The sequence below is a fragment of the Pristiophorus japonicus genome, chromosome 22 (assembly GCF_044704955.1).
Source record: "Pristiophorus japonicus isolate sPriJap1 chromosome 22, sPriJap1.hap1, whole genome shotgun sequence".
Lineage (NCBI taxonomy): Eukaryota > Metazoa > Chordata > Chondrichthyes > Pristiophoridae > Pristiophorus > Pristiophorus japonicus.
Window position 1 is genome coordinate 25423215 of NC_091998.1, and position 27646 is coordinate 25450860.

At 44.9% G+C, this 27646-nt stretch overlaps 1 protein-coding gene across 7 annotated transcripts in view; it reads right to left on the bottom strand.

Moving 5' to 3' along the window:
* Positions 1-27646, bottom strand: part of LOC139234909 (A disintegrin and metalloproteinase with thrombospondin motifs 14) — a 244455-nt gene that overhangs the window by 47844 nt on the left and 168965 nt on the right. For all 7 annotated transcript variants that reach the window (XR_011588361.1, XM_070865779.1, XM_070865778.1 and 4 more), the window contains 5 exons: positions 8607-8750; positions 6544-6676; positions 5425-5538; positions 1868-2016; positions 184-359 (listed from right to left, as the gene is read on the bottom strand). Coding sequence is in view for 6 of the 7 variants with exons in the window: in XM_070865779.1 (XP_070721880.1) it covers positions 184-359; positions 1868-2016; positions 5425-5538; positions 6544-6676; positions 8607-8750 (716 nt within the window). In the remaining variant the exon portion in view is untranslated. The remainder of the gene's footprint in view (positions 1-183; positions 360-1867; positions 2017-5424; positions 5539-6543; positions 6677-8606; positions 8751-27646) is intronic.

Below are 27646 nucleotides of genomic sequence, written 5' to 3' on the forward strand. Positions count from 1 at the left end.
AAAATATGCTTCTGGTTGGTGAAGCTCCCCACCAGTAGGCAAAGACGAAAATCCCCCCTTTCATGAACCTCACATAAACTATTAATTATGCAGAGTACAATAACTGTAGTGTGTTATATTTCTCTTGTTTTGCTTGTCAAATGTGAAAACAGAACACAAACACAGTCTCAAGGTCAAACTTACCATCTTGGTGCTCATAAGGGAGCCAGGTATGCTTGATATTCTGATAAAGATAATAGGAGTTTCTTTGTTGACACTGTTGAGCTCGAAAATCTTCATAATGCCCTGAACAATCATCAGAATTGCAGACTTTGTACTCAGAAGAGGGACCAAGGCAGTCTCGGCCACCATAGGCAGGGCTGTAGAGAGGTTAAAGGCAATCAGTGACAGGATACACACCTTTACCTCATTCTGCAATCTGTTTACAAAGAAATGTATGTTTGCTGTCTTGATAATTTAGAAAGGTTTCCTGTTATTATGTACTATACTGCTGGTTCAGAATCTGAGACTATGGTTACATCCCAACTCTGAGTGATAGCTCTTAGCTACCAAACCATTTTCTGACGAAACATTAACTCTGTTTCTCTCTCCACAGATGCTGCCTGACCTGCTGAGTATTTCCAGCATTTTCTGTTTTTTTCCAAACCATTTGATGCGGCAAGGGGTGGCTATGGAGGAGAGCTGCAAGAACACACTATATTTATACCCATATATTTTATCCATATGCATTAAAAGTGTTAGTAAACCTATAGGTGCTTCAATGGCAGAATACAGGAAGGGATTGTTGACGAGAAAGTTGGCTTTGATGGGGAGGGAGGAAGACAACAAATGATTGGGTTTGGTTGCATTTTATTTTCTTACTCTTTAATTACACAATAAAAATGAGTTATTTATGCTGGGAAAGAATATAAAATAAAATAATCTTTGGTAAATTAAGACAGAATTTTAGCTTATGCTAGAGACATCTAAAATTGTATCTACAATTGAAGCAATCCTTTATATTGTAATATATGCAATTATAGTGTAAAAATGTTCTTTTGTTATTTATTTTATGATAGATCCTACCTATTATTAGGGCACAGGGCTATTGTTTGCTTGCATTCACTTCTAATCAAATTGCCCCCAGTTGGTAGTACTCTTTCCTTTGAGTCAGAAGGTTCATGCACTGCTTCAAAACTTGGGCGCATAATCTAGCCCGACACGTTAGTACAATTCTGAAGTGCTACATTGTCAGAGGAGCTGTCCTCTGTGGCCCTTATGGCTAAAGGGATCAAGGGGTATGGAGAGAAAGCAGGAATGAGGTACTGAAATGCATGATCAGCCATGATCATATTGAATGGTGGTGTAGGCTCGAAGGGCCGAATGGCCTACTCCTGCACCTATTTTCTATGTTTCTATGTCCTTTGGTCAAGGCAGTAAACTAAGGCTCTGTCTTACTGCGGTGCAATGGATGTTAAGATCCACTATTTAAAGAAGAGCAGGGAGTTCTCCCAACCAACATTCCTTCCTCTGTCAGCTTCACCAAAAACAAATTAGTCATCTTATTGCTGTTTGTGGAATCTTGCTGCGCAAAATGGCTACTGCCATCGCTAAATTGCAAACTACATCATTGCAAATGAAGTGATTTGAGACGGTACTGAAAGATGTGATAAGACACTTAATTGTCTTTGTCTTTCTTTGTTAATAAAGTGTCTTCCATTGTAAAAGGAAACGATTCTTAGTAGACATGCTGAGTATGAATGTGCCATGCTATCTATTACTAAAGAGTATCAAACAAAAACATGCGTTACAGTTGATGTAATAATCACTTGATGCTATTTTCTGAATGTTCTGAATAGCAATCATGTGCCAACTAATATGAACTTACGCGGGATTACTGCACTGTCTGCTACGGAAGCGCACTCCTCCACCACAGGTTCTTGAGCACGATCCAAACTTTGTCCAAGAACTCCAGCTTCCATCCTGACTGTATAACTGATCTGAAGTCTTCCAAATACAGTGACCCTTGAAACACCACTGGAAAGTAGAGGTGGTTAAACCAGTTTAAGGACTTGTTGTTAGGTACCATAGGATAATCTTGCATTTTGGGAGTTTGGGAGTAGAAGACAGCGCTCCCATTTGCAAACTTAACAATTTTCCATTCATTAATTTCAACAGATGGAAAATAGTTCAGGCCTCGATTTGGATGAGCTGTTCTCCATGTCCTAGACTCCCATCATATGGAGCTCTACAACAGAAGTGGAACCTAATAAAATTACTCTTTAAATCTACACAAAATAATTTTTCTTCGATAATTATATATTAAAACTTTTGGGGATTCAGAAAATGAAAATCATTGATCTCATCTTTCGTCATTTTGTGGGTTCAAGACCCATTCCAGAGACTAGAGAACATAATCCAGGCTGACATTCCAGTGTAGTACTGAGGGAGCACTGCACTGTCGAAGGTCCCTGTCTTTCAGGTGAGACATTAAATCGAGGCACTGTCTGCCCTCTCAGGTGCATGTAAAAGATCTCATGGCACTATTTCGAAGAGGAGCAGGGGAGTTATCTCTGGTGTCATGGACAATATTTAGCCCTCAGCTAACATCCCTAAAAACAGAAATTCCGATGTCCCGGGTCTGTACGAATTTTCGACGGACCCGGGAAGGCATCGGAAAAGCCGGGTTTCAGCTGAAAACAGGCTTTTTCGATCTGTCAAGTTTCTGGCTTGACAGATCTCGTGAATATCGGGAACGAGGACATTTGCAGAGCAAGATTTCCGATATTTACGATTATCTTACCCTACAAATGTCCTTAAAAATCTTGCGCCTGAAAAAGCAGGCATATAGCCTACTTTTACAGGCACAAGTGTTTAAAAATACACAAACATTTTAAAATAAAATTATAAAAACACATTTTATTTTTAAAAACCCTCCCCACTACGGTAAGTTTATTTTAAGGCTTAATTAAAAAAAACTTTTTTAAAAAGTCAGGAAAATATTTTTTTAATAAGAACTTTAATTTAAATGAATATTTTTTATTGTGTTTTGGGTGTTTTTTTGGGTGGGGGGGGGGGGTTCTCATTCATAATAATAAGAGTTCTGGACTTACGGAACTCCTAATACTATGAATGAGAAAATATACTAACCTGATTGGCTGCTGTCTCCAGCTTCCGGCCGCGCACGTCCCCACATGCACGCGCTGCGACGTGCAGTCATGAGGCCTCAGGCTCGGAAGTTCGAACGGGCGCAGCAGCAACAGGTAAGTGCGCATCTTTTTTCTCTATTTTACTTGTTTGCCCGCGGGAAGACCTCAATCGGAATTTCAGGCCCATTATCTGGTCAGTATTACATTGCTGTGTGTGAGACCTTGCTGTGTGCAAATTGGCTGCCGCATTTCCTACATTATAACAGTGACTACAATTCAAAAGTACTTCATTGACTGGAAAGCGTTTTGGGACGTCTTGAGATTGTGAAAGGTACTATGTAAATGGAAGTCTTTCTTTCTTTTACATTTATAATAATTTTTGAAAGAAACTTGAAAAGTTTGTTTACAGATTACACAGTCTAAAAACTGCTATATAATTATGATACTTTCACGAGCTGCTCTACAACAGCATTGACTACCAGTTAATATACCGGCAGACAAATCAAGTCTGATGATATTGCAAGAAAATGTTTTAATATGCATCATTATGAAGATGAGTCATAATGAACATGTTGATATATTAGTCCCTCTATTAATCCTATTGTAAATTTCCAATGGGCTCGATCTGTCCATTGCCCACTTTACTATAAGAACATAAGAAATAGGAGCAGGAATAGGCCATTCAACCCCTCGCGCCTGCTCCGCCATTTAATAAGATCATGGCTAATCCGATCATGGACTCAGCTCTACTTCCCTGCCCGCTCCCCATAACCCTTTATTCCCTTATCGCTCAAAAATGTGTCTATCTCCACCTTAAATATATTCAATGACCCAGCCTCCACAGCTCTCCAGGGCAGAGAATTCCACAGATTTAAACCCTGAGAGAAGAAATTTCTCCTCATCTCAGTTTTAAATGGGCAGCCCCTTATTCTAAGACTATGTCCCCTAGTCTTAGTTTCCTTTATGAGTGGAAATATCCTCTCTGCATCCACCTTGTCGAGCCCCCTCATTATCTTATAAGTTTCAATAAGATCACCTCTCATCCTTCTGAATTCCCATCTGTATTCACACTCCTATGATCCACAAATCTATACAAAGTCTCAATTGCAAATCAAGAAAAACAGTGCAGTAATGCTAATGCTTAAATAATAAGCAGCAAATCACACCAACAAATTGACACAGAGGCAGAATCAGATGTGGGTTTTAAATAAATACTCTTAAAAACCCACACAATAACCAAACGATACCGATGAAAAGAAATAATTGCAAATGCCGGAAATTGGACAACTAAAAGAATAAGCAACCATGTGAAAAGAGAGTTGTTAAGTTTCAGGCAGAGTCCTTGGGGTCAGATGACCACAATCACTCTCGGCTGGTGTCGCTATGGTGAAGTTGCAGTTGTACCTGACCTTTCACAGGTTGCTTGACCCCACTAGTATTTCTTAGGTCAAGCAATTAGCATAATACTAAAAGGGGCACCAATATCATCACATCTTGGGTGCCTGTTGGAGAGAGGATGTGGAGAACAAAATGTGGCACAGGTCACCCACTGTCAATGAAGTCAGTAGGTTTGGTGCAGCATTTGTTTAAAACAAAAACTGGCTCCTTTTATAAGTGGGCTGACTTCACTGGGCAGAATTTTCTCTTCTTGAGTGTTACAGGTCATGACCCCAGCCATGATCATTCCTGTGGGCCCTAACTATTCTGTACTGAATGCCGGTATCGTGCTGCTGACCAGTACATTTGGGGCAGAGGAGGAAGAAGCAGCAGGAATTCTGGTGGATGACACCATCCACCTGTCTTATCTCCTTTCGTGACATAAGGCTTCCAAGGGGTTGGACAAAACCACTGCTCGTCCCCAACCCCAGAAGAAATTCACTCAATTATTTTTGAGGCAGAGACCAAGAGTTACTAGGCCCATTTTCTGCCCTAATCTGTCCTTGCCCACCAGGATTATCTTCCAGGTATGTCCCAGGCCTCGTTGTCAGAAGCGAAGGGGGTGGACAAACACGTTTATTTATCAGACTGATGCACAATAGTTTCTTATTTCAGATGTGGACAGAACTGTTGCTTATTTCCACCATTTTTAAAATGATTCTGACCTGCTGTTTATCACCCTAAGTGGCATCTTTTGCACTAACAAACACTGGTCCATGAGCATCAATGGCCTCATTTACTGGAAAGTCAACATAAAGTTAAGATTGGTTAACACTGGGATACAATCATTCATCAGATGGTGCTTGCAACAATCTTCAATCCTCACCATCTCTTTGTAATTTGTAGAATGGTCTTTTACCTTTCCCGGTGCACACTCTGTCCCATCTAGTGGTGGGCCCTTTTTAGTTTTGCAGAAGTAGGGGTTATCGGGATGGCTGCACCATAACTGCTTGCAGGGATCAAAGGTTCGGAACTGCAATAGGGATAAACACAGTTTTAGACTGACTGAAATCCTATGATAGGTAGTTATCCTGGATGGTAAAAATCAATTGCAGATACTGTACTAACATGCAAAAATGATGGACAGGAAAAGACCATCAGGCCCATCGAGCCAATCTCAAACAAACAGTCATGTAGAAATTAAGCATCACAACCCACAATGCTTCCACTCATCAGCAGCCTTGTAATCTCCTGGGAGAAGCAAAAAAAAAATTCAAGAAAACCCGAGGCTAATTCGGGGCGGGGAGAGAAAATGTGGGAAATGTTTCTCTGATCCGCCAAAGGCAATCTAAACACGCTCCAGGAGACCACAGTGACCATGAGGCACATCACCCAACATCCCATCTACCTTTTGTACATAGCGATATCAGCCTCAGCCAAGATTTCTTCCAGCTCCCTTTTGAACACTTGCAGTGAATCTGCACCCACAGTACGAAATAGCAACTTGTTCCAGAGGTCAATAACCCTCTGCAAAAAGAGAAACCTCCTGATATCTAACCTAGTTCTTTACTTACATAACTTAAACACATGTCCCTGATTCTCTCTAATCTAATTAATTCAAATAGTCTATCTGGATGGACACAGTAGTGCCTTTCATTATTTAAATCTCAATCAAATCTCCCTGAAGTCTATGCTGTTTTAAAAAAAAAGTGTAAAAAGATCAATTTTTTAAATGCTATAGTGATAACTAAGATCTTTTAAAATAGGCAATCTAGTGGCGGGTCTCTATATCACCCACCTTGTGAGGGGACCAAAATTGGACACAGTATTCTAGATGAGGCCTAACCAAGGTCTTATAAAACCAATGTATATGTAACAGCACTGATTACGTAAGGAACAAAATCTGAACTTAACAGTAACTTCCTCAAGGAAAGAGATTGCCAGAAATTGGTTTACTGTTTTTATATGAAGTTTCAAATGTAATTATCAGAAAAAATGCAAAGGGATATGTAATAAAGTCATGAAACAAAAAACTTACAGCTGTACACATTTTGTAACCCACTCCAAAATCAAAACGGCACTGCTCATCCATGGAGTAGTTGATTCCTGGAAGCTCTGGCAACTTTGGCCACTTGTGTTCAAATGGGTCATCCAGCAGGCAGTCATAGGAACTGATGGAAATCATGGGAGAGAAATTAGGTGTACATTAAGTCACATCAGATTTTATATTGTTTTAAACTCAATCCCTGTGTAGACTCAATCCCTGCCCTTCATTCATTGAGCCTCGAAGTTCCATACGAGACTTTGCAATCCCAGCTGTAGAACTGTTGGAGGTGCTGAGTGCACACAGGCACAAGAGGAAGAGAAAATCCATGGTCACTACACTTATACTTTACAAGATTCCTGATCTACCTAGAAGGATGATGACTTACCTGTGTGGTGTGCTGGCTCCAGACACAGAAGGCAATCCTCCTGCCTGCACAAGCTCCACTGCCCTGTTTAGAGCACTATAGTTAACCATAGAACAATATACAGCAAAACAGGAGGTCATTCAGCCTATCATGTCTGTGCTGGCTCCTTTGCTAGAGCAATCCAAAACTAATTCCACTGCCCTGTATATTCCTCGGATTTAAATATTTATTCACTTTTCTCTTAAAGAGGCAATGTTCTCTTAATGAGTCTCTGCCTTAACCACTCTTTGTGGCAAAGCACTCTATGCTCAAACAACCCTCTGTAAACAGAAATTTCCACCAACCTCCTTCTTCACTCTCTAATGATTTCTTAAACTGATGACCCCTCGTCATTGATTCACCAACCATAGAAATAGACTTTCTGTATTCACCCAATCAAAACCCTTCATAATTAAAAACAAAAACTCCTATTAAATCTCCTCATATCCTTCTCTACTCCAGTGGAAATAATTCTAAGAGACCCGACATACTGGGACTAAATTTTCTCATCCCTGGCAGTTGGGATCATTATGCTCATCCTGAGAAGCTGTGAGTTGCACTGGTTATCTGGGGCCCTTCAGCATAATATGTAATGTTCACAAGGGCAAATACAGCAAGGCTATTCTTCTGTAGCGGAGCCTTGCAAGCTGAGAGCGTAAGTCAGACATAGGGCCAAAGCTCTAAATGTTTGACTCTGGTTCCTGTCTTATTAGCAAGGCTCTGTTTGGGAGTAAAGTCTAGCAGAATTTGTCTCATAATGTACAGCAAGAACAGGTGTATAAGACATACCTTCAAGTATTCTTGTATGTTATCTAAATATAAGGGAGCTACTTGTGCACTGTTGCGATAAGTCATTTTTCAAATGTGCACTGCCAATGGGAGCCTCATCTGTTGGCTGCACGCATTGGGAATTGCGAGTATGCTGCTACGAATGGATGTAAAATGGAATGCAGCATGTTACTGAATCCCAGCATGCACTGCTGGCAGGCTAGGTTACCCAGCAGCATCACAAGATTGGAAAATTAACACCTATATTGGATCTAGTTACACTACACAATCTGCTTCGCTGCGAAATGGTTTCAGCTTTTGCATGAGTGCCAATTTGTGTACTGCAATTTGAGTGAAAAGTCCCCAATGTTTAATTCGGTGAGTGACAATCTCACATTGTTGGGGCTTTACAGTGTTAACTGCAGACCAGTGAAGCCAAGTTTAAAAAGTCCACTGAACTGCCTGCGCATGTTTTTATAAAGTTTAATTTTTCATGTGTTTAATATTCGCAGAACATCAATATAAGGTGTAGCTGTTAACATTAAAAATATTACCAGCGTTCGAAGCTCACGAATGGAGCTCTGGGCATACATGCCAGCACTCTTATCCCTGAACAATGAGTGACACAGGAATCAGTAGTATAACCAGTAGTATACCTTGTCCTGCATCACTTGGAGACCTGTGGTAAAGACAAGCTTATACCCTGTACTCAATTGTAACCAACATGTTGTATTTTATAGTTTTATATAGTAATATTGATGCAGCAACTTTTTAATATTTTCATTAATTTCACTATATTTTGACATATGTATTTCTGACTAAAATGTGGCACCAGAGTACAGAATTTCACAGGTGGTCACGATACCAAAATACTATGACCTACTGTATGTATCGACTGAGCTCCTGTTTGCTGCAGCGAGACCAGTGATAGCGATGGAATGCAGCCTGTACCAGAGGTGCCATGATGCTGCCCATACTCGTCTCATCAGCACAGCGATTACCTTGCCCATCGTGTTCCATTCCTAAACTGTTACCAAGCACATGACAGTCATTTCAGCAATCCATTTATTCATGAAAGACATAATAAAATTATACAATACAACAGAGATATTTCAGTATGAACCAAAGCATTATTGCAAAATTATATTTAAAGTATAAAACATCCAACTAATTTTAGAGGGACAAACACAATTTTTAAAACCGTTAACCAATGTAAGCCGCATAAATCTGACTAGCCACTTGTAGCACTTTTCTCATGCCTCTGCACAGAAAGGCGGAGAGGCGGAGCAGTAGAGTCGGAAGGCCTACAAGAGGCCCATCAGTCGGGAGGCGCCAGCGGGAGGTCGAGGAGGCGTCGGAGAGGTGGAGCAGCAGAGTCGGGAGGCCTACAAGAGGCCCATCAGTCGGGAGGCGCCAGCGGGAGGTCGAGGAGGCGTCGGAGAGGTGGAGCAGCAGAGTCGGGAGGCCTACAAGAGGCCCATTAGTTGGGAGGCGCTAGCGGGGGGTCGAGGAGGCGGAGCAGAAGAGTCGGGAGGCCTACAAGAGGCCCATCAGTCGGGAGACGCCAGCGGGAGGTCGAGGAGGCGTCGGAGAGGCGGAGCAGCAGAGTTGGGAGGCTTACAAGAGGCCTACATGTGCAGTTGCAGCAGGGAGGCAAAAAAGTAGAAAGAAATCGAAAGGTGATGTCACAGCCAAGGGGGTAAGTGATTGGCTGGTGATTGGTAAGTAGCTTTTCTTTCTTCTTTTCTTTATCAGTAAGTAACCTTTAGCATTGTTGTTGCCAAATTAAGTTAATCTAAGGGTTAAGACATGGCAGGAGAGCTCGGACATGTGTTATGCTCCTCCTGTAATATGTGGGAAGTCTGGGACGCTTCCGGTGTCCCTGACGACTACGTGTGCGGGAAGTGTATCCGCCTGCAGTTTCTCACGGACCGCATTGCGGCACTGAAGCTGCGGGTGGATTCACTCTGGAGCATCCACGATGCTGAGAATGACGTGAATAGAACGTTTAGCGAGTTGGTCTTACCGCAGGTAAAGGGTACACAGCCAGATAGGGGATGGGTGACCAACAGGAAGAGCAGTGCAAGGAAGGTAGTTCAGGGGTCCCCTGTGGTTATCCCCCTGCAAAACAGATACACCACTTTGGGTACTGTTGAGGGGGATGACTCATCAGGGGGAGCAGCAGCAGCCAAGTTCATGGCACCATGGGTGGCTCTGCTGCACAGGAGGCAGGAAAAAGAATGGGAGAGCTATAGTGATAGGGGATTTGATTGTAAGGGGAATAGATAGGCATTTCTGCGGCCGCAACCGAGATTCCAGGATGGTATGTTGCCTCCCTGGTGCAAGGGTCAAGGATATCTCAGAGTGGATGCAAGACATTCTGAACAGGGAGGTGAACACCCAGTTGTCGTGTGCATATAGGTACCAACGATATAGGTAAAAAACGGGATGAGGTCCTTCAAGACGAATTTAGGGAGCTAGGAGCTAAATTAAAAAGTAGGGCCTCAAAAGTAGTAATCTCAGGATTGCTCCCAGTGCCACGTGCTAGTCAGAGTAGGAATCGCAGGATAGCTCAGATGAATACGTGGCTTGAGGAGTGGTGCACAAAGAAGGGATTCAAATTCCTGGGACATTGGAACCGGTTCTGGGGGAGGTGGGACCAGTACAAACCGGATGGTTTGCACCTGGGCAGGACCAGAACCAATGTCCTAGGGGGAATGTTTGCTAGTGCTGTTGGGGAGGAGTTAAACTAACATGGCAGGGGGATGGGAACCTATACAGGGAAACAGAGGGAAATAAAATGGATGCAGAAGCAAAAGATAGAAAGGAGAATAGTAAAAGTGGAGGGCAGAGAAACAAAAAGGGCCACATTACAGCAAAATTCTAAAAGGGCATAGTGTGTTAAAAAGACAAGCCTGAAGACTCTGTGCCTCAATTCGAGGAGTATTCGGAATAAGGTGGATGAATTAACTGCGTAGATAGCAGTTAATGGATATGATGTAATTGGCATCATGGAGACATGGCTCCAGGGTGACCAAGACTGGGAACTCAACATCCAAGGATATTCAGCATTTAGGAAGGATAGACAGAGAGGAAAAGGAGGCGGGTTGGCGTTGCCAGTTAAAGAGGAAATTAATGCAATAGTGAGGAGGGACATTAGCCTGGATGATGTGGAATCAGTAAGGGTGGAGCTGCGGAATACCAAAGGGCAGAAAACGCTAGTGGGAGTTGTGTACAGACCATCAAACAGTATTAGTGAGGTTGGGGACAGCATCAATCAAGAAATAAGGGATGTGTGCAATAAAGGTACAGCAGTTATCATGGGTGACTTTAATCTACATATTGATTGGGCTAACCAAACTGGTAGAAATACGGTGGAGGAGGATTTCCTGGAGTGTATTAGGGATGGTTTTCGAGACCAATATGTCGAGGAACCAACTAGAGAGCTGGCCATCCTAGACTGGGTGATGAGGACTAATTAGCAATCTTGTTGTGCGAGGCCCCTTGGGGAAGAGTGACCATAATATGGTAGAATTCTTTATTAAGATGGAGAGTGACACAGTTAATTCGGAAACTAGGGTCCTGAACTTAAGGAAAGGTAACTTCGACGGTATGAGACGTGAATTGCCTAGAATAGACTGGCAAAGGATACTTACAGGGTTGACGGTGGATAAGCAATGGCAAACATTTAAAGATTACATGGATGAACTTCAATAATTGTACATTCATGTCTGGAGTAAAAATAAAACGGGGAAGGTGGCTCAACCGTGACTAACAAGTGAAATTAAGGACAGTGTTAAAACCAAGGAAGAGGCATATAAATTGGCAAGAAAAAGCAACAAACCTGAGGACTGGGAGAAATTTAGAATTCAACAAAGGAGGACTAAGGGTTTAATTAAGAGGGGGAAAATAGAAGTACGAGAGGAAGCTTGCAGGGAACATAAAATCTGACTGCAAAAGCTTCTATCAATATGTGAAGAGAAAAAGATTAGTGAAGACAAACGTAGGTCCCTTGCAGTTGGATTCAGGTGAATTTATAATGGGGAACAAAGAAATGGCAGACCAATTGAACAAATATTTTGGTTCTGTCTTCATGAAGGAAGACACAAATAACCTTCTGGATGTTCTAGGGGACAGTGGGTCTAGTGAGAAGGAGGAACTGAAGGATATCCTTATTAGGCGGGAAATTGTGTTAGGGAAATTGATGGGATTTAAGGCTGATAAATCCCCGGGTCCTGATAGTCTGCATCCCAGAGTACTTAAGGAAGTGGCCCCAGAATGGATGCATTGGTGATCATTTTCCAACAGTCTATCGACTCTGGATCAGTTCCTATGGACTGGAGGGTAGCTAATGTAACACTACTTTTTAAAAAAAGGAGGGAGAGAAAACGGCTAATTATAGACCGGTTAGCCTGACATCAGTAGTGGGGAAAATGTTGGAATCAATCATTAAGGATGAAATAGCAGCGCATTTGGAAAGCAGTGACAGGATTGGTCCAAGTCAGCATGGATTTATGAAAGGGAAATCATGCTTGACGAATCTTCTGGAAGAGTGGACAAGGGAGAACCAGTGGATGTGGCGTATTTGGACTTTCAAAAGGCTTTTGATAAGGTCCCGCACTAGAGATTGGTGTGCAAAGTCAAACCACATGGTATGGGGGTAATGTACTGACGTGGATAGAGAACTGGTTGGCAGACAGGAAGCAGGTCAGGATAAACGGGTCCTTTTCAGAGTGGCAGGCAGTGACTAGTGGAGTGCTGTAGGGCTCAGTGCTGGGATCCCAGCTCTTTATAATATACATTAACGATTTAGATGAAGGAATTGAATGTAATATCTCCAAGTTTGCAGATGACACTAAACTGGGTGGCGGTGTGAGCTGTGAGGAGGACGCCAAGAGGCTGCAGGGTGACTTGGACAGATTAGGTGAGTGGGCAAATGCATGGCCCATGCAGTATAATGTGGATAAATGTGAGGTTATCCATTTTGGGGGAAAAACACAAAGGCAGAATATTATCTGAATGGCGGCAGATTAGGAAAAGGGGAGGTGCAACGAGACCTGGGTGTCAATGTTCATCAGTCATTGAAAGTTGGCACGCAGGTACAGCAGACGGTGAAGAAGGCAAATGGTATGTTGGCCTTCATAGCTAGGGGATTTGAGTATAGGAGCAGGGAGGTCTTACTGCAGTTGTACAGGGCCTTGGTGAGACCTCACCTGGAATATTGTGTTCAGTTTTGGTCTCCCAATCTGAGGAAGGACGTTCTTGCTATTGAGGGAGTGCAGCGAAGATTCACCAGACTGATTCCAGGGATGGCTGGACTGTCATATGAGGAGAGACTGGATCAACTGGGCCTTTATTCACTGGAGTTTAGAAGGATGAGAGGGGATCTCATAGAAACATATAAGATTCTGACAGGACTGGACAGGTTAGATGTGAGAAGAATGTTCCCGATGTTGGGGAAGTCCAGAACCAGGGGACATAGTCTTAGGATAAGGGGTAGGCTATTTAGGATTGAGATGAGGAGAAACTTCTTCACCCAGAGAGTTGTTAACCTGTGGAATTCCCTGCCACAGAGGGTTGTTGATGCCAGTTCATTGGATATATTCAAGAGGGAGTTAGATGTGGCCCTTACGGCTAAAGAGATCAAGGGGTATGGAGAGAAAGCAGGAAAGGGGTACTGAGGGAATGATATTATTGAATGGCGGTGCAGGCTCGAAGGGCCGAATGGCCTACTCCTACACCTATTTTCTATGTTTCTATGAAAACAAGAAAATTTGACATTTGATAGACAGATCTTCTTTACAACTGCTTACCCTCCATCACATCCTTCTCGTCTCCCTATTTAATCAATACTGTTTTCCTGACTTCTTCCTGGCAAGTGCCGTGCTACCCTCTTCCGGTCCCGGTCCCCGCCCCCCAAATGTAGCACATCAGCCCCTACTCTAAATCATGTTTTCCCAGGGCCTCACAATTTAATTGAAGATCCAAGTCCACTAACCTAGATTTTCTCCATCCTAATATTACAAAACTATAAGTATCAGACCATCCAGTTAAACAAATAGCTTGCTGTGAATATGTTGGTTCATCATAGGTATCTGTTTTTACATCTGTTATCAGCTTCATGCACTTCAGGTCAGTTGGAGCTCTGATAAATACAGACTGGAGCCCTCGCTACACTGCTGCAATCTCAGAGCAGCACCCCCTGCTGTACAAATATGTTTTACCCCTAGTTTCCACACAAACTGCTCTTATGTGCTCTATGAGTAGGGCTATCAATCAGTGCCAAATTGGCTTCAAATTATGTTCAATTTTGTGTCGCAGGCCCACAAATGGCTCAAAACTGCCCTATCTCATGTGACAAAGTATACTTACTAGCAGAATAGTGGGCTAGATTCAAACTAAAGTCCCAGAGTTGAAAGGACCATATTTTAACTCGCTGTGCTAGTGGGCCACTTTACCAAGATTTTTAATTCTTCTGACAACTCATCTTACAGACTCAGTTGCCAAATTCACTTTCGCGTGTTGTTTGTGCCAAATTTCAAGTTCACATAAAGCAAGTTGTTCCCATATTGATCCTGTAAATGTTCAGGAAGTATCTATATTTCCTGTGCACTCTATACCCTAGATTATCAGTTTGGGAATATCTTAATACCGACATTAACCTATTAACTTTAAACAGACTAATGTTGATTGGAAAATCTAGGCTTATAAATACTCATTCGATGCTCTAACCCCATCCCATGTTGCACACCAGTCTCCGACAAAGAGGTGCATGTGATCTGCTCCCAAACATCTGTTAATGCTGCTTTGCAACTGGCCACCGGGAGCTGCACAAGAGCAGTGGTGATGTTACTCTGATTTTCCCTCTCACTGGAGAGGATTTGAAGCTTACCCTTCCCCTAACAACATCCCAGCTGCTTTTGGGAAATTGGCACATAAAGAGTCGCTAGCATAAGTAAAGTTAACTTTTCATTCCTAAAACTAAAATTGGCCATGTGGTTGATAGTGAGGAAGAAAGCTGTAGACTGCAGGAAGATATCAATGGACTAGTCAGGTGCACAAAAGTGGCAAATGGAATTCAATCCGACGAAATGTGATGTAATGCATTTGAGGAGGGCTAACAAGACAAGGGAATTAACAATAAATGGTACGATACTGAGAGGTGTAGAGGAATAAAGAGAGACAGAGTGTCGTCGATAATGCAGGCATCATGAGATGCCCCAAATGGAAGATTGAGGATGGTTTTGAGATGCAGTTTGGAGTTAATCATCTGGGTCATTTCCTGCTGATCAACCTCCTGCTGGACCTGAAGAAGTCCACACCCAGTCGGATTGTCACCGTGTCGTGGTAAAATTCATTTCGATGACATTAATTGGGGCATCAACTATGATCCTGCTGTTAGTTATGACCAGAGCTTGGAGATCCCTGAAGGTAGCAAGACAGGTAGATAAGGTGGTTAAAGAAGGCATGCGGGATACTTTCCTTTATTAGCCGAGGCATAGAATATAAGAGCAGGAAGGTTATGCTTGAACTGTATAAAATAAAAGTTAGGCCACAGCTAGTGTACTGCGTACAGTTCTTGTCACATTACAGAAAAGATGTGATTGCACTAGAGAGGGTACAGAGGATAGTTACAAGGATGTTGCCAGGACTGGAGAATTTTAGCTTTGAGGAAAGATTGAATAGGTTGTAGTTGTTTGCTTTGGAACTGAGGAGGTTGAGGGGAGACTTAATTGAGGTGTATAAAATTATATGGGGCCTAGATAGATTGGATAGGAAGGACCCATTTCCTTTTGCAGACAGATCAATAACCAGGGGACATAGATTTAAAGTAACTGGCAGAAGGATTTGAGGGAAGTTGAGCAGAAATGTTTTTACCTAGAGGGTGGTGGGGGTCTGGAACTGCCTGAAAGGGTGGTACAGGCAGAAACCCTCATCACATTTAAAAAGTACTTGGATATGCACTTGAAGTGCCGCAACCTACAAAGCTACGGACCAAGAGCTGAAAAGTGGGATTAGGCTGGTTAGCTCTTTTTCGGCCTGCACAGACACAATGGGCTGAATGGCATCCTTCTGTGCCATAAATTTCTATGATTCTATATCGCATACAAAAGGCAGGTGAATTCATTTGTAAGTTCACTTTGTGTTAGAGGCCTATACAGAGTGATGCATTGCTTATTGTTTCTTCACTTGTTATCATTTAGCCATGTGGATGTGCCCATATTTGACCAGACCAGGAAGACTGGGGATCCCAGGCTGCAGAATTAGAAAATCCACGTTGTGTTATTTCACAATTCCAACCCAAGACAGTGACTTGCAGACTCACTGTTACATTCTACAGTGTGAATAGTGGAAGAACTTCCAGTTATTTATTTTCCCTGCCCCATTTTCTCTCTCTCTGCCCTGAAGGTGTTGAGTGATGCTGGGGTACTCCTCCAGAGTTCCCAACTGGCCATTCCTAATATGTGATTCTATTTATGGGCAATGTATAAAGTGCATTTTCAGAAATGAAAACCCTTGTGTTTTGAATGTGCTGACATCAATACATGCATTATAATGTTCCTGTATTTCATCTGTGGCAACAATATCTCTATTCTAAATTTGAACCTTCACTGTCAAATCTATGGCTCCTTTTGAAAGTTATCAAGTGTCAGCTTGGGTCAGTTAATAACATGCTTGCATCGGAGTCAGAACATTGTAGCATTTACATCGCACCATGGACTTGACCATATAATCTAGGCCGGCATTTCAATGACATTGTTGGTGCCATATTTTAAATAGTCTGCCCATTCAGATGGATATAAAAGATCCCATGACACTATTTAAAGAGCAGATTATTTTCCTGATAACCTGGCCAACATCATCAAAATCCAGTTATCTGGTCATTTATTTATTTACTACTTGTGGGATCTTGCTGTGCCAAAATTGGTCGCTGAGCTTACCTCTAACGACATTTCAAAAGTAATCCTCCGGCTAAGAAGCGCTTTGAGACGTGGCGAGGCTCTACTGAAACGCGTGTGTTGCTCGCTTTCATCTAATTAGTTCACACAATTCAATGTGGCAGTAGGCATTTTCCAGAAAGAAGCCAAGTATTAAAGCAATACTGTATACCATACGTAAAAGTCGCGCACACACACACACACACACACATACGTGTCACAGTATACCCCAGCCAATACTTACTCAGGACACATGAATTTCCTTCATAACAATCATCATCATCGGCAGTCTCTTGGAAAAGACTTGCTTCCACTCCTAAAGTGAGTCCTTTGGTGGCTGAACAGTCCAATGCGAGAGCCACAGACCCAGTCACAGGTGGGACAGACATTCATCGGGGGAAGGGGGGGGGGTGGGACTGATTTGCCGCAGGCTCTTTCCGCTGCTTGCGCCTGACCTCTTCACGCTCACGGCGTTGGGATTCAAAGAACTCAACACCCTCCCGGATGCACTTTCTCCACCTAGGGCGGTCTGCGGCCAGGTGTCAGTGGTGATGTCGCACTTTACCAGGGAGGCTTTGAGGGTGTCGTTGTAATGTTTCCGCTGCCCACCTTTGACTCGTTTGCCGTGAAGGAGCTCCGCATAGAGCAATTGCTTAGGGAGCCTCCTGTCTGGCATGCGAACTATGTGGCCTGCCCAGCAAAGCTGATCGAGTGTGGTCAGTGCATCAATGATGGGGATGTTAGCCTGGGCGAGCACGCTGATGTTGGTGTGCCTGTACTCCCAGGGGATTTGCAGGATCTTGCGGAGACATCATTGGTGATATATCTCCAGCGACTTGAGGTGTCTTCTGTATATCGTCCATGCCTCTGATCCATAGAGGAGGGCGGGTATTACTACAGCCCTGTAGACCATGAGAGCTTGGTGATAAATTTGAGGGCCTGGTCTTCGAACACTCTCTTCCTCAGGCGGCCAAAGGCTGCACTGGCGCACTGGAGGTGATGTTGAATCTCCGCATCAATGTTAAATAACTCCACAATGTTAAATAACTCCACAAACAAGTTAAATAACTCCATCAATTTCTCGTAACAAGTAAAAAAACACCATTCTACTCCCCTCAGAGAATACCAATAGTCAAAGAATGGTCTTTATCTGAGTCTTCAGTGTTTATGCAGAAGAAACATTCATTGACTGATCCTTTCTAAGCTGCTATTATATAAATATTATGCTGTGCAACATCTGTGTTTCATTTAGTTAAACTGCAAACGAAACTGTTTTAGAAATAAAAGTAAGTTTGGCTTTTTAAAAATTATGTAAAATTATATTTAATATTCAGAAACATACTCCATGAAGTCACTCTGAATTTACATTATACAATGCTTGTGGGACAGAGTTTATTGATACTTTCAAGGTTATTGGCAGAGTGTACTTGTACTGGGAGTAATGCAAGTGTAAGGCTAAAGCACTCTGTTTGTTCTGGGTCCCAGGGATTCAGTTGGGCCAATGGTCTTGGAGTTGGGGTTCCTAGTCTGCTCATGGGTGGGTCACTGTTGCAGGTTTTCATAGGCAGTTTGGAGGAGGTGCTGAGTGAGTCTCCTGGAATCCCCGCAGAGTACTTAGTATTTCTCCAAGCAAAGGCCAAATTTCACTCGTTCGCATTGGGACACTCAACACTGGTGCTTCAGACGCATGTTTGTTGAGGTAAGGTCTGCATGCAACAACAAACAGCAGCAACTTGCATTTATATAGCGCCTTTAACATAGTAAAACATCCCAAGGTGCTTCATAAGAGTGTTATCGAACAAAATTTGACACTGTGCCACATGTGGAGATATCAAGACAGATGATTTAAAGCTTGGTCAAAGTGGTAGGTTTTAAAGAGCGTTCCAAAGGAGAGATGTAAAGAGGCGGAAAGGTTTAGGAAAGGAATTGCAGAGCTTAGGGTCTAAGCAGTTGAAGGCACAACCACCAGTGGTAGAGTGATTAAAATTGGGGATGCTCAAGTGGACAGAATTGTAAGAGCATAGAGCTCTTGAAGGCTTATAGGGCTGGAGGAGGTTACAGAGAGGGAGGGGTGAGGCCATGCAGGAATTTGAAAATAAGGATGAGAATTTTATTAAATTGAGGCATTGCCAGACACGGAGCCAATGTAGGTCACTGAGAACAGGGGTGACGGATGAATGGGACTTGGTGCGAGTTAGGACACGGGCAGCAGAATTTTGGATGAGCTCTAGTTTATGTAGCATGGAAAATGAGAAGCCGACTAGGATAGCATTGAAATAGTGAAGTCTAAAAGGTAACAAAGGCATGGATAAGGGTTTCAGCAGCAAATAAGCTGAGGCGAGGCGGATTCGGGCGATGTTGCAGAGGTGGAAGTAGGCAGTCTTGGTGATGAAGCGGATGTGTGGTCGGAAGCTCGTTAGTGTCAAATATACCAAGATTCTATGATTCAATACCACATACAAAAGGCAGGTGAATTCATTTGTAAGTTCACTTTGTATTAGAGGCCCATACAGTGAGATGCGTTACTTGTTGTCTTCACTGGTTATCATTTAGCCATGTGGATGTGCCAATATTCGATCAGACCAGGAAGACTGGGGATCCCAGACTGCAGAATTAGAAAATCCACGTTGTTATTTCACAATTCCAACCCAAGACAGTGACTTGCAGACTCACTGTTACATTCTACAATGTGAATATAGATCAGTGGAAGAGCTTCCAGCTATTTATTTTCCCTGCCCCATTTTCTCTCTCTCTGCCCTGAAGGTGTTGAGTGATGCTGGGGTACTCCTCCAGAGTTCACAATTGGCCATTCCTAATATGTGAATCTATTTATGGACAATGTATAAAGTGCATTTTCAGAAATGAAAACCTTGTGTTTTGAATGTGCTGACATCAATACATGCATTATAACGTTCTTGTAATTTTTCATCTGTGGCAACGATATCTCTATTCTAAATTTGAACCTTCACTGTCAAATCTATGTTGGAATCGGGCAGTCTTGGTGATGAAGCGGATGTGTGGTCGGAAGCTCATGTCAAATATGATACCAAGATTGTGAACAGTCTGGTTCAGCCTCAGACAGTTGCCACGGAGATGGATGGAGTTGGTGGCTAAAAAACAAAGTTTTTGACAGGCACCGAAGACCACGGGCTAGAACCACCACTTATTTTGCATGTTTAACGCCCACTTTACTGCTGAAAAGATGTACAACGCCCATATAGCGCCCATTTTGGCACAAAATGGAAACTGACGGGCATTTTTAGGAAACTTAACGGCAAGCGTTACTTTCCCCACGTGCTTAACGCCGGGAAAAAAATATTACCGCCCGCCCACTTTTTTTGGGCGGAATCATCAGAATGGGCGAAATCAACGCCCATATTGCCCAGCATTAACTTCCACACTGATTTAACGCCAAGATTCAATAATACCGCCCGCCCGCTTGTTTTTGTCGTAAAGAGCATATTTACTGAAACTAGCGGCCATGAAATCGCCCAGTGTCAATTTCACCACCTCGCACACATATCGTCCACAATATCGCTCACCCAAAAACCGCCCAGAAAAAGTGGAACTAACCGGAACTAATCACAGTGTTACGGACGCCATGTTCTAGCTCACGTTCCATCCTTTAAAAGGCTGCTGTGCTTCAACCTCGGCGGAGTTCGGATGTACTCTGCAGATCGTTGGAGTTGATGTGAACATCTCTACAAACATCTTGACCATACTGTGACCGATTGGAATTGAATAGGTGTCTTCGTCGGGACATTCCTTGATTGTGACCAATTGGTGGAAAACAGAGAGCTACTGCAATGGGGCCTGTCCTTTCTCACCCTCTCTTGGTGACCAATTACATGCAGCAAACTCGAGATTGCTGAATTATGTGCCCAACGTAAGACGTGACAGACTGATGAGGAGGACCAGACGTTACACTCCCCGCAAGTACAAGGAGAAACATTCTTACCTCGACTTGCCCGCCAACACCTGCCTTTGGAGACTGCGCCTCCACAAAGAGGTTATCACTGAGGTATGCCAGCTGATAAGGGCAGATCTTCAGCTTGCCAGCACCATCAGTACTGCACTGTCCGTCGAGGTCAAAGTCACCGCGGCACTGTCGTTCTACGCCTCGGGTTCTTTTCAGGCTACAGCTGGAGACATTTGCGGACTTTCTCAGCATGCCACACATCGCTGCATTAGACTGAAGCTGCACTGAAGCCCTGTACGCACACAGGAGGGACTTGATCAGCTTTCTATGACCAGGGAGGCACAGAGTGAGAGGGCTCTAAGATTCCCCAGAATTGCAAACTTCCCCAAGGTGCAGAGGTTTTCAGGAACCGCAAGGGATTCCACTCCCTGAATGTCCAACTGGTTGTTGACCACCAGCAAATTATAATGGCAGTGAATGCTAAATTTCCGGGCAGCATCCATGATGCTCACATCCTGTGTGAGAGCACTGTATCTGACTTGTTTAACAATCAGCCACAAGGTCAATGCTGGATGCTTGGTGACAAAGGCTCTTGCAGCAATCATGCCACCACAGGCCCTTTCATGCGGTCTACGGGGACGGGGCCATGGCTTCAGCGTCAACCTGATTGTCTGGGCCGATGTCAGCATTCGCCTCCTCGTCCTCTTTCTGGTGAGCTGGACTGTCAGACTCTGGCTGATGATCTCCCTGCGTGACACCCACACCGAAGCCGAGAGACGATACAACGAGAGCCACAGAGCAACTTGCAATATCGTGGAGAAAACTATTGGAGTGCTGAAGCAGTGCTTTAGATGCCTGGACTACCAGGAGGCAAGCTCCAATACCACCCTGAGCAGGTAGCTCAATTCGTGGTGGTGTGCTTAATGCTGCACAACTTGGTTATCAAGAGGGGACAAGAATTGCCTGATGAGTCTGACAGTCCAGCTCACCAGAAAGAGGACGAGGAGGCGAACGCTGACATCGGCCCAGACAATCAGGTTGACGCTGAAGCCATGGCCCCGTCCCCGTAGACCGCATGAAAGGGCCTGTGGTGGCATGATTGCTGCAAGAGCCTTATGTCAGAAGCTAATCAATGATCGCTTTGCCTGAAAGAACGTTGGTGTTATTTACAAGGCTGACACAGTGCTTGGTGTGCAGGTCATACATCAATGGTGGGCATCACCTTGGTGACAGTTAAATTTAAGTTGATTGGAGTTAAGTGTAATTATACCCTTTGATGTTAAGGAATCACCAGTGTGTAATGGTGCAGCTCTCTGAGCCAATGCGCTACAAGGTTTTGTTAAATAAAAAACATTTAAACCGAACATTAGTCTGAAATCATCAGTATTTCTGTACAAACCAACCCTCCCACCGCCCACCCACCCCCACCCACCCCCCCCCACCACCTCTACCCCTTCCCCTGACTCCAAGCTGCCTGGCCAAGGAGCTCCTCAGACGATGCTTCATTGTGGGCCGGGGGCGGGGGGGTGGGGGCGGTGCGACGGCCAAAACGCTGCTTGGACGTATACGGGAGAGGACGGTCCCAAGGTGGAAACTTGCTCCGAGCCAGAAGCAAGATGTTGCTGCTGGCTCTCATGTGTGGTTGGCAATGGGGGTGCGGCACCTTAGGGGGGCCCTCTGCCACCAGTGTTCCTGGCTACCAGCTTCAGGGCCTCCTCCATCCCTTCCATGTTATATCTTATTTGTTGGACAAAAACATGGTGCCATCTATGTTCTTGGTGCTTAGTAGGCTTTTTGCTGCTAGTGAATCGTCGTCATGCCTCCCACAATAGCCAGACAAGCACACACTACAGCCACACACGCTTTCAATGTCTCTGAGCTCCCTCTCTATCTGTCTCCTCTTCTGTGCATGTCATGATGACCCTTGACCTCCTGAATCGCGGGAATCAAGCGTTGCCATGCCGTTGCTAAGGACGGTGACACTTTACAGCAGAAGGTCCAAAAAATGTAATGCTAATGCCCATTTCATATTGCTCGCGGTAATGCCCATTTTCAAAAATGGAGACTAGGTGCTTTGAGAATGGGCAAGAAGCCAGCGATCTGAAAACCCTTTTTTACCGCCCACGCCGGAAATATCGCCCATTTGGTGATAAGCACAAAAGTGGAGGTTCTACCCCAATGGCTTTGGTCTGCCCATTATTTAGTTGGAAGCAATTTCTGCTCACTCAGTACTGGATGTCAGACAAGCAGAATGACAAATCAAATACAGTGGAGGGATTAAGAGAGGTGGTGGTGAGGTAGAGCCAAGTGTTGTCAGTGTACCTGATGTGTTTCGGATGATATCGCCGAGGGGAAGCATATAGATGAGAAATAGGAGGAGATAACTAATTTTCCCTGTAAGCTGCGCTGCCTGCTCCAGGGACTCTGTGCAGCCGGCTTTTCAATGAAAAAAATGTGCAAATGCGGTATTTTGAATGACCCGCAGCGCCAAAAAAATTACAGGGAAAATTGGGGCCAACAATAGAACCTTGGGGGACTCCAGAGGTAACAGTGTGGAAGCGGGAAGAAAGGCCACTGTAGGTGGCTCTGACTAGATAGTTAGGAATGGAACCAGGAGAGGGAAGTCCCACCCAGCTGGACGCCAGTGGAGAGGGGTTGGAGGAAGATGGTATGGTCAACCGTATTGAAGGCTGCAGACAGGTTGAGAAGGATGAGGAGGGACAGTTTACCACTGTCACAATCACACAAGATGTCATTCGTGACTGTTTCAGTACTGTGGCGGGGGCAGAAACCTGACTGGAGGAATTCAAACATGGAATTGCAGGAAAGATGGGTACAGATTTGGGAGGCGGCAACGCATTCAAGCAGTTTGGAGAGGATAGGGAGGTTGGAGATGGGGCGGTAGTTTGCAAGGACAGAGGGGGTCAAGGGTGGGCTTTTTGAGGAGAGTGGCGATGACAACAGATTTGAAGGGGAGGAGGACACTACCTGAGGAGAGGGAACTGTTAACACTACAGCTAAAATGGGGGCCACAAAAGGAAGTTGGATTGCCAGTAGTCTGGTGTAAATCAGGTTGAGGAAGCAGGAGGTGGGGTTCATGCACAAGATGAGCTCGGAGATTGCTTGATGGGAGATAGGAGAGAAACTAGAGAAGATGAAAGTTCAGGGCTAGGGCAGGAGAAATCTTGCTCAGTGTTCTAGAGGAAGGGAAGGGAGTGGCAGAGGGAGCTGAACAGATGGTATCAATGTTTGTGACAAAGGTCCATAAGCTCCTCACACCTGTTGTTGGAGGAGGCAAGGATAGAGAAGGCTGGGGTGAGAGGTTTAAGAAGAAAGTTTGTCGTAGAGAAGAGAAGCTGGGGTTATCTAAGCATTCCAGGATAATCCTAGAAAATTTAGAAGTTTTGTCAGGATCCAGTAGTGCTTTATGTGGTCCAGCCAGATCTGGCGATGAATGGTTAAGTCAGTTTGTCCGCCATAGACATTTAAGTCTGCGCCCCTTGGACTTAAGAAAGCGGAGATGAGGGCCATACCAGGAAGAACCACCAGGGTGTAAGAGAGTAATGGTTTTAATGGGGACAAGGGCATCAAAGGTGGAGGTGAGGGTTTGACTGAACAGATCGGTAGCTGCAGAAATGTCATGATGAATGAAGGACAAAAGGCTAGACAGTTGGTGTTGTGTATTTGTAAAGCATGCACTCCCATGTTCCGCCACCAGGGAGCTCATCCCCTGAAGTCCCAAGGGATCCCTGCATTCCCTTGGGAGCACTGTATATAAGCCGGCCCCCAAGGCCTGTTCCTCACTCTGGAGTGTCTTATTAAAGACTGAGGTCACCGTTACTTTAACCTCCCTGTGTGCAGCCTCATCTGTGTTAGGAACACAATAACTGGCGACGAGAATACGAATCCAATGCAAAGATGTAGCAAACTGTGGGCATCCTGGAGAAGTTCTTGGAGGGTGAGGACTGGGAAGCCTATGTCGAACGGCTAGGCCAGTACTTTGTAGCCAACGAGCTGAACGGAGAAGGAAGCGCTGCAAAAAGGAGAGCGGTCCTCCTCACAGTCTGCAGGGCACCGACCTACAGCCTCATGACGAATCTTTTGGCTCCGGTGAAACCCATAGATAAGTCATATGAGGAGCTGTGTACACTGGTTCGGGAGCATCTTAAACCGAGGGAGAGCGTGCTGATGGCGAGGTATCGGTTCTACACATGCCAGCGATCTAAAGCTCAGGAAGTGGCGAGTTAAGTCGCCGAGCTAAGGCGACTTGCAGGACAATGTGAGTTTGATGGCTACCTGGAGCAAATGCTCAGAGACTTTTTTGCACTGGGCATTGGCCACGAGACCATTGTACGAAAACTTTTGACTGCAGAGACACCGACCCTCAGTAAGGCCATTGCGATAGCACAGGCGTTTATGTCCACCAGTGATAACACCAAACAAATCTCTCAGCACACAAGTGCTAGCAATGTTCATAAATTAATTGGAACTGTGTTTGTTAGCAGAAATGTACAGGGCAGAACCCATGAGTCTGCAACTGCCAGCAGGCCTCAGGTGACCCAGATGACTCAGAGTCCCCAACAAAGGATGAATGCAAGGCAATTCACACCTTGTTGGCGTTGTGGAACTTCCATTCAGCCTATTCAGGCCGCTTCAAAGGGTATGTTTGCAGGAGCTGTGGAACAATGGGGCACCTCCAACGAGCTGCAAGCTCTGCAAAACCTGTTAACCGCCATGTGGCAGAGGAAGATCGGTCCATGGTGGATCAAAGCAATTTTGAGCCTGAGAGAGAGGAGGCAGATGCTGAAGTACACAGGGTGCACACATTTGACAAAATGTCCACCTATAAAGCTAAACATAAAATTGAATGGCTTACCCGTAGCCATGGAACTGGACACTGGCACTAGCCAATCCATCATGAGTAAAAAGATGTTTGAGAGACTGTGGTGCAACAAGACATTCAGACCAGCCCTGAGCCCCATTCACACGAAATTGAGAACGTACACCAAAGAGCTTATCACTGTCCTGGGCAGCGCCATGGTCAAGGTCATCTACGAGGGCACGGTGCATGAACTGCCACTCTGGATTGTCTCGGGCGATGGCCCCACACTGCTTGGAAGGAGCTGGCTGGGCAAAATCCGCTGGAACTGGGATGACATCCGAGCACTATCACATGTCGATGAGGCCTCATGTACCTCTTAACAAATTTCCATCCCTTTTTGAGCCAGGCATTGGAAACTTTTCCGGGGCGAAGGTGCGGATCCATTTGGTCCCAGAGGCACGACTCATTCACCACAAGTGCGAGCGGTACCTCACATGAAGGAGAGAGTGGAAATCGAGCTGGACAGGCTGCAACGCGAGGGCATCATCTCCCCAATGGAATTCAGCGGTGGGCCAGCCCGATTGTTCCAGTACTCAAAAGTGATGGCACGGTCAGGATTTGCGGCGATTATAAAGTAACTATTAATCGTTTCTCGCTACAGGACCAGTACCCGCTACCTAAGACAGATGACCTATTTGCGACGCTGACAGGGGGCAAGATGTTCACCAAGCTCGACCTGACTTCGGCCTACATGATGCAGGAGCTGGAGGAGTCTTCGAAGGGCCTCACCTGCATCAACATGCACAAGGGACTGTTCATCTACAACAGATGCCCGTTTGGACTTCGGTCGGCTGCAGCGATCTTCCAGAGAAACATGGAGAGCCTACTCAAGTCGGTACCACACACGGTGGTCTTTCAGGACGACATATTGGTCACTGGTCGGGACACCGTCGAGCACCTACAAAACCTGGAGGAGGTCCTCCAGCGACTGGATCGCGTAGGACTGCAGCTGAACAGGTCGAAATGCGTCTTCATGGCAACAGGAGTGGAGTTTTTGGGGAGAAAGATCGCAGTTGACGGCATTCGGCTCACAGATGCCAAGACAGAGGCTATCAGGAACGCGCCCAGGCCACTGAACGTCACGGAGCTGCGGTCATTCCTGGGACTCCTCAACTATTTTGGTAATTTCTTACCGGGGTTAAGCACCCTCTTAGAGCCCCTACATGTGTTATTGCGAGAACTGGGTATGGGGGAAAAAAACAAGTAATTGCTTTTGAGAAAGCCAGAAACATTTTATGCTCCAACAAGCTGCTTGTATTGTATAACCCGTGTAAAAGACTTGTGCTAGCATGAGATGCGTCGTCGTACGGAGTCAGATGTGTATTACAACAAGTTAACGTTGCGGGGAAGTTGCAACCTGTCGCCTATGCTTTCAGGAGCTTGTCCAAGGCCGAGGGAGCCTACAGCATGATTGAGAAAGAGGCATTAGCGTGTATGTTCGGGGTAAAGAAAATGCATCAGTACCTGTTTGGCCTCAAATTTGAGTTGGAAACCAATCACAAGCTCCTCATATCCCTGTTCGCTGAAAACAAGGGGATAAAAACTAATGCCTCAGCCCGCATACAAAGGTGGGCAATCGCGCTATCAGCGTATAGCTATACCATCCACCACAGGCCAGGCACAGAGAACTAGCAGATGCTCTGTTGGCTACCATTGCCCACCACGGGGGTGGAAATGGCACAGACTGCAAACTTGTAGATGTTGGCATAGTCCGCAGACTTGTTGATGGTCATGGAAGCATTTGAAAATGATAAATCACCTGTCACGGCCCGCCAGATTAGGACTTGGACCAGCCAAGATTCTCTGCTGTCCCTAGTAAAAAACTGTGTACTGCATGGGAGCTGGGCCAGCATCCCCGTTGAAATGCAAGAGTCAATCAAGCCGTTCCAGCGGCGAAAGGACGAGCTGTCCATTCAGGCAGACTGCTTGTTGTGGGGTAACCGCGTAGTGCTACCAAAAAAGGGCAGGGAGACGTTCATCTCGGATCTCCACAGCACACACCCGGGTATAGTAATGATGAAAGCGATAACCAGATCCCACGTGTGGTGGCCCAGTATCGACTCTGACTTGGGTCCTGTGTACGGCAATGCAGCGTATATGCTCAGTTGAGCAACGCGCCCAGAGAGGCACCACTAAGGTTGTGGTCCTGGCCCTCCAGACCATGGACGAGGATCCATGTCGAC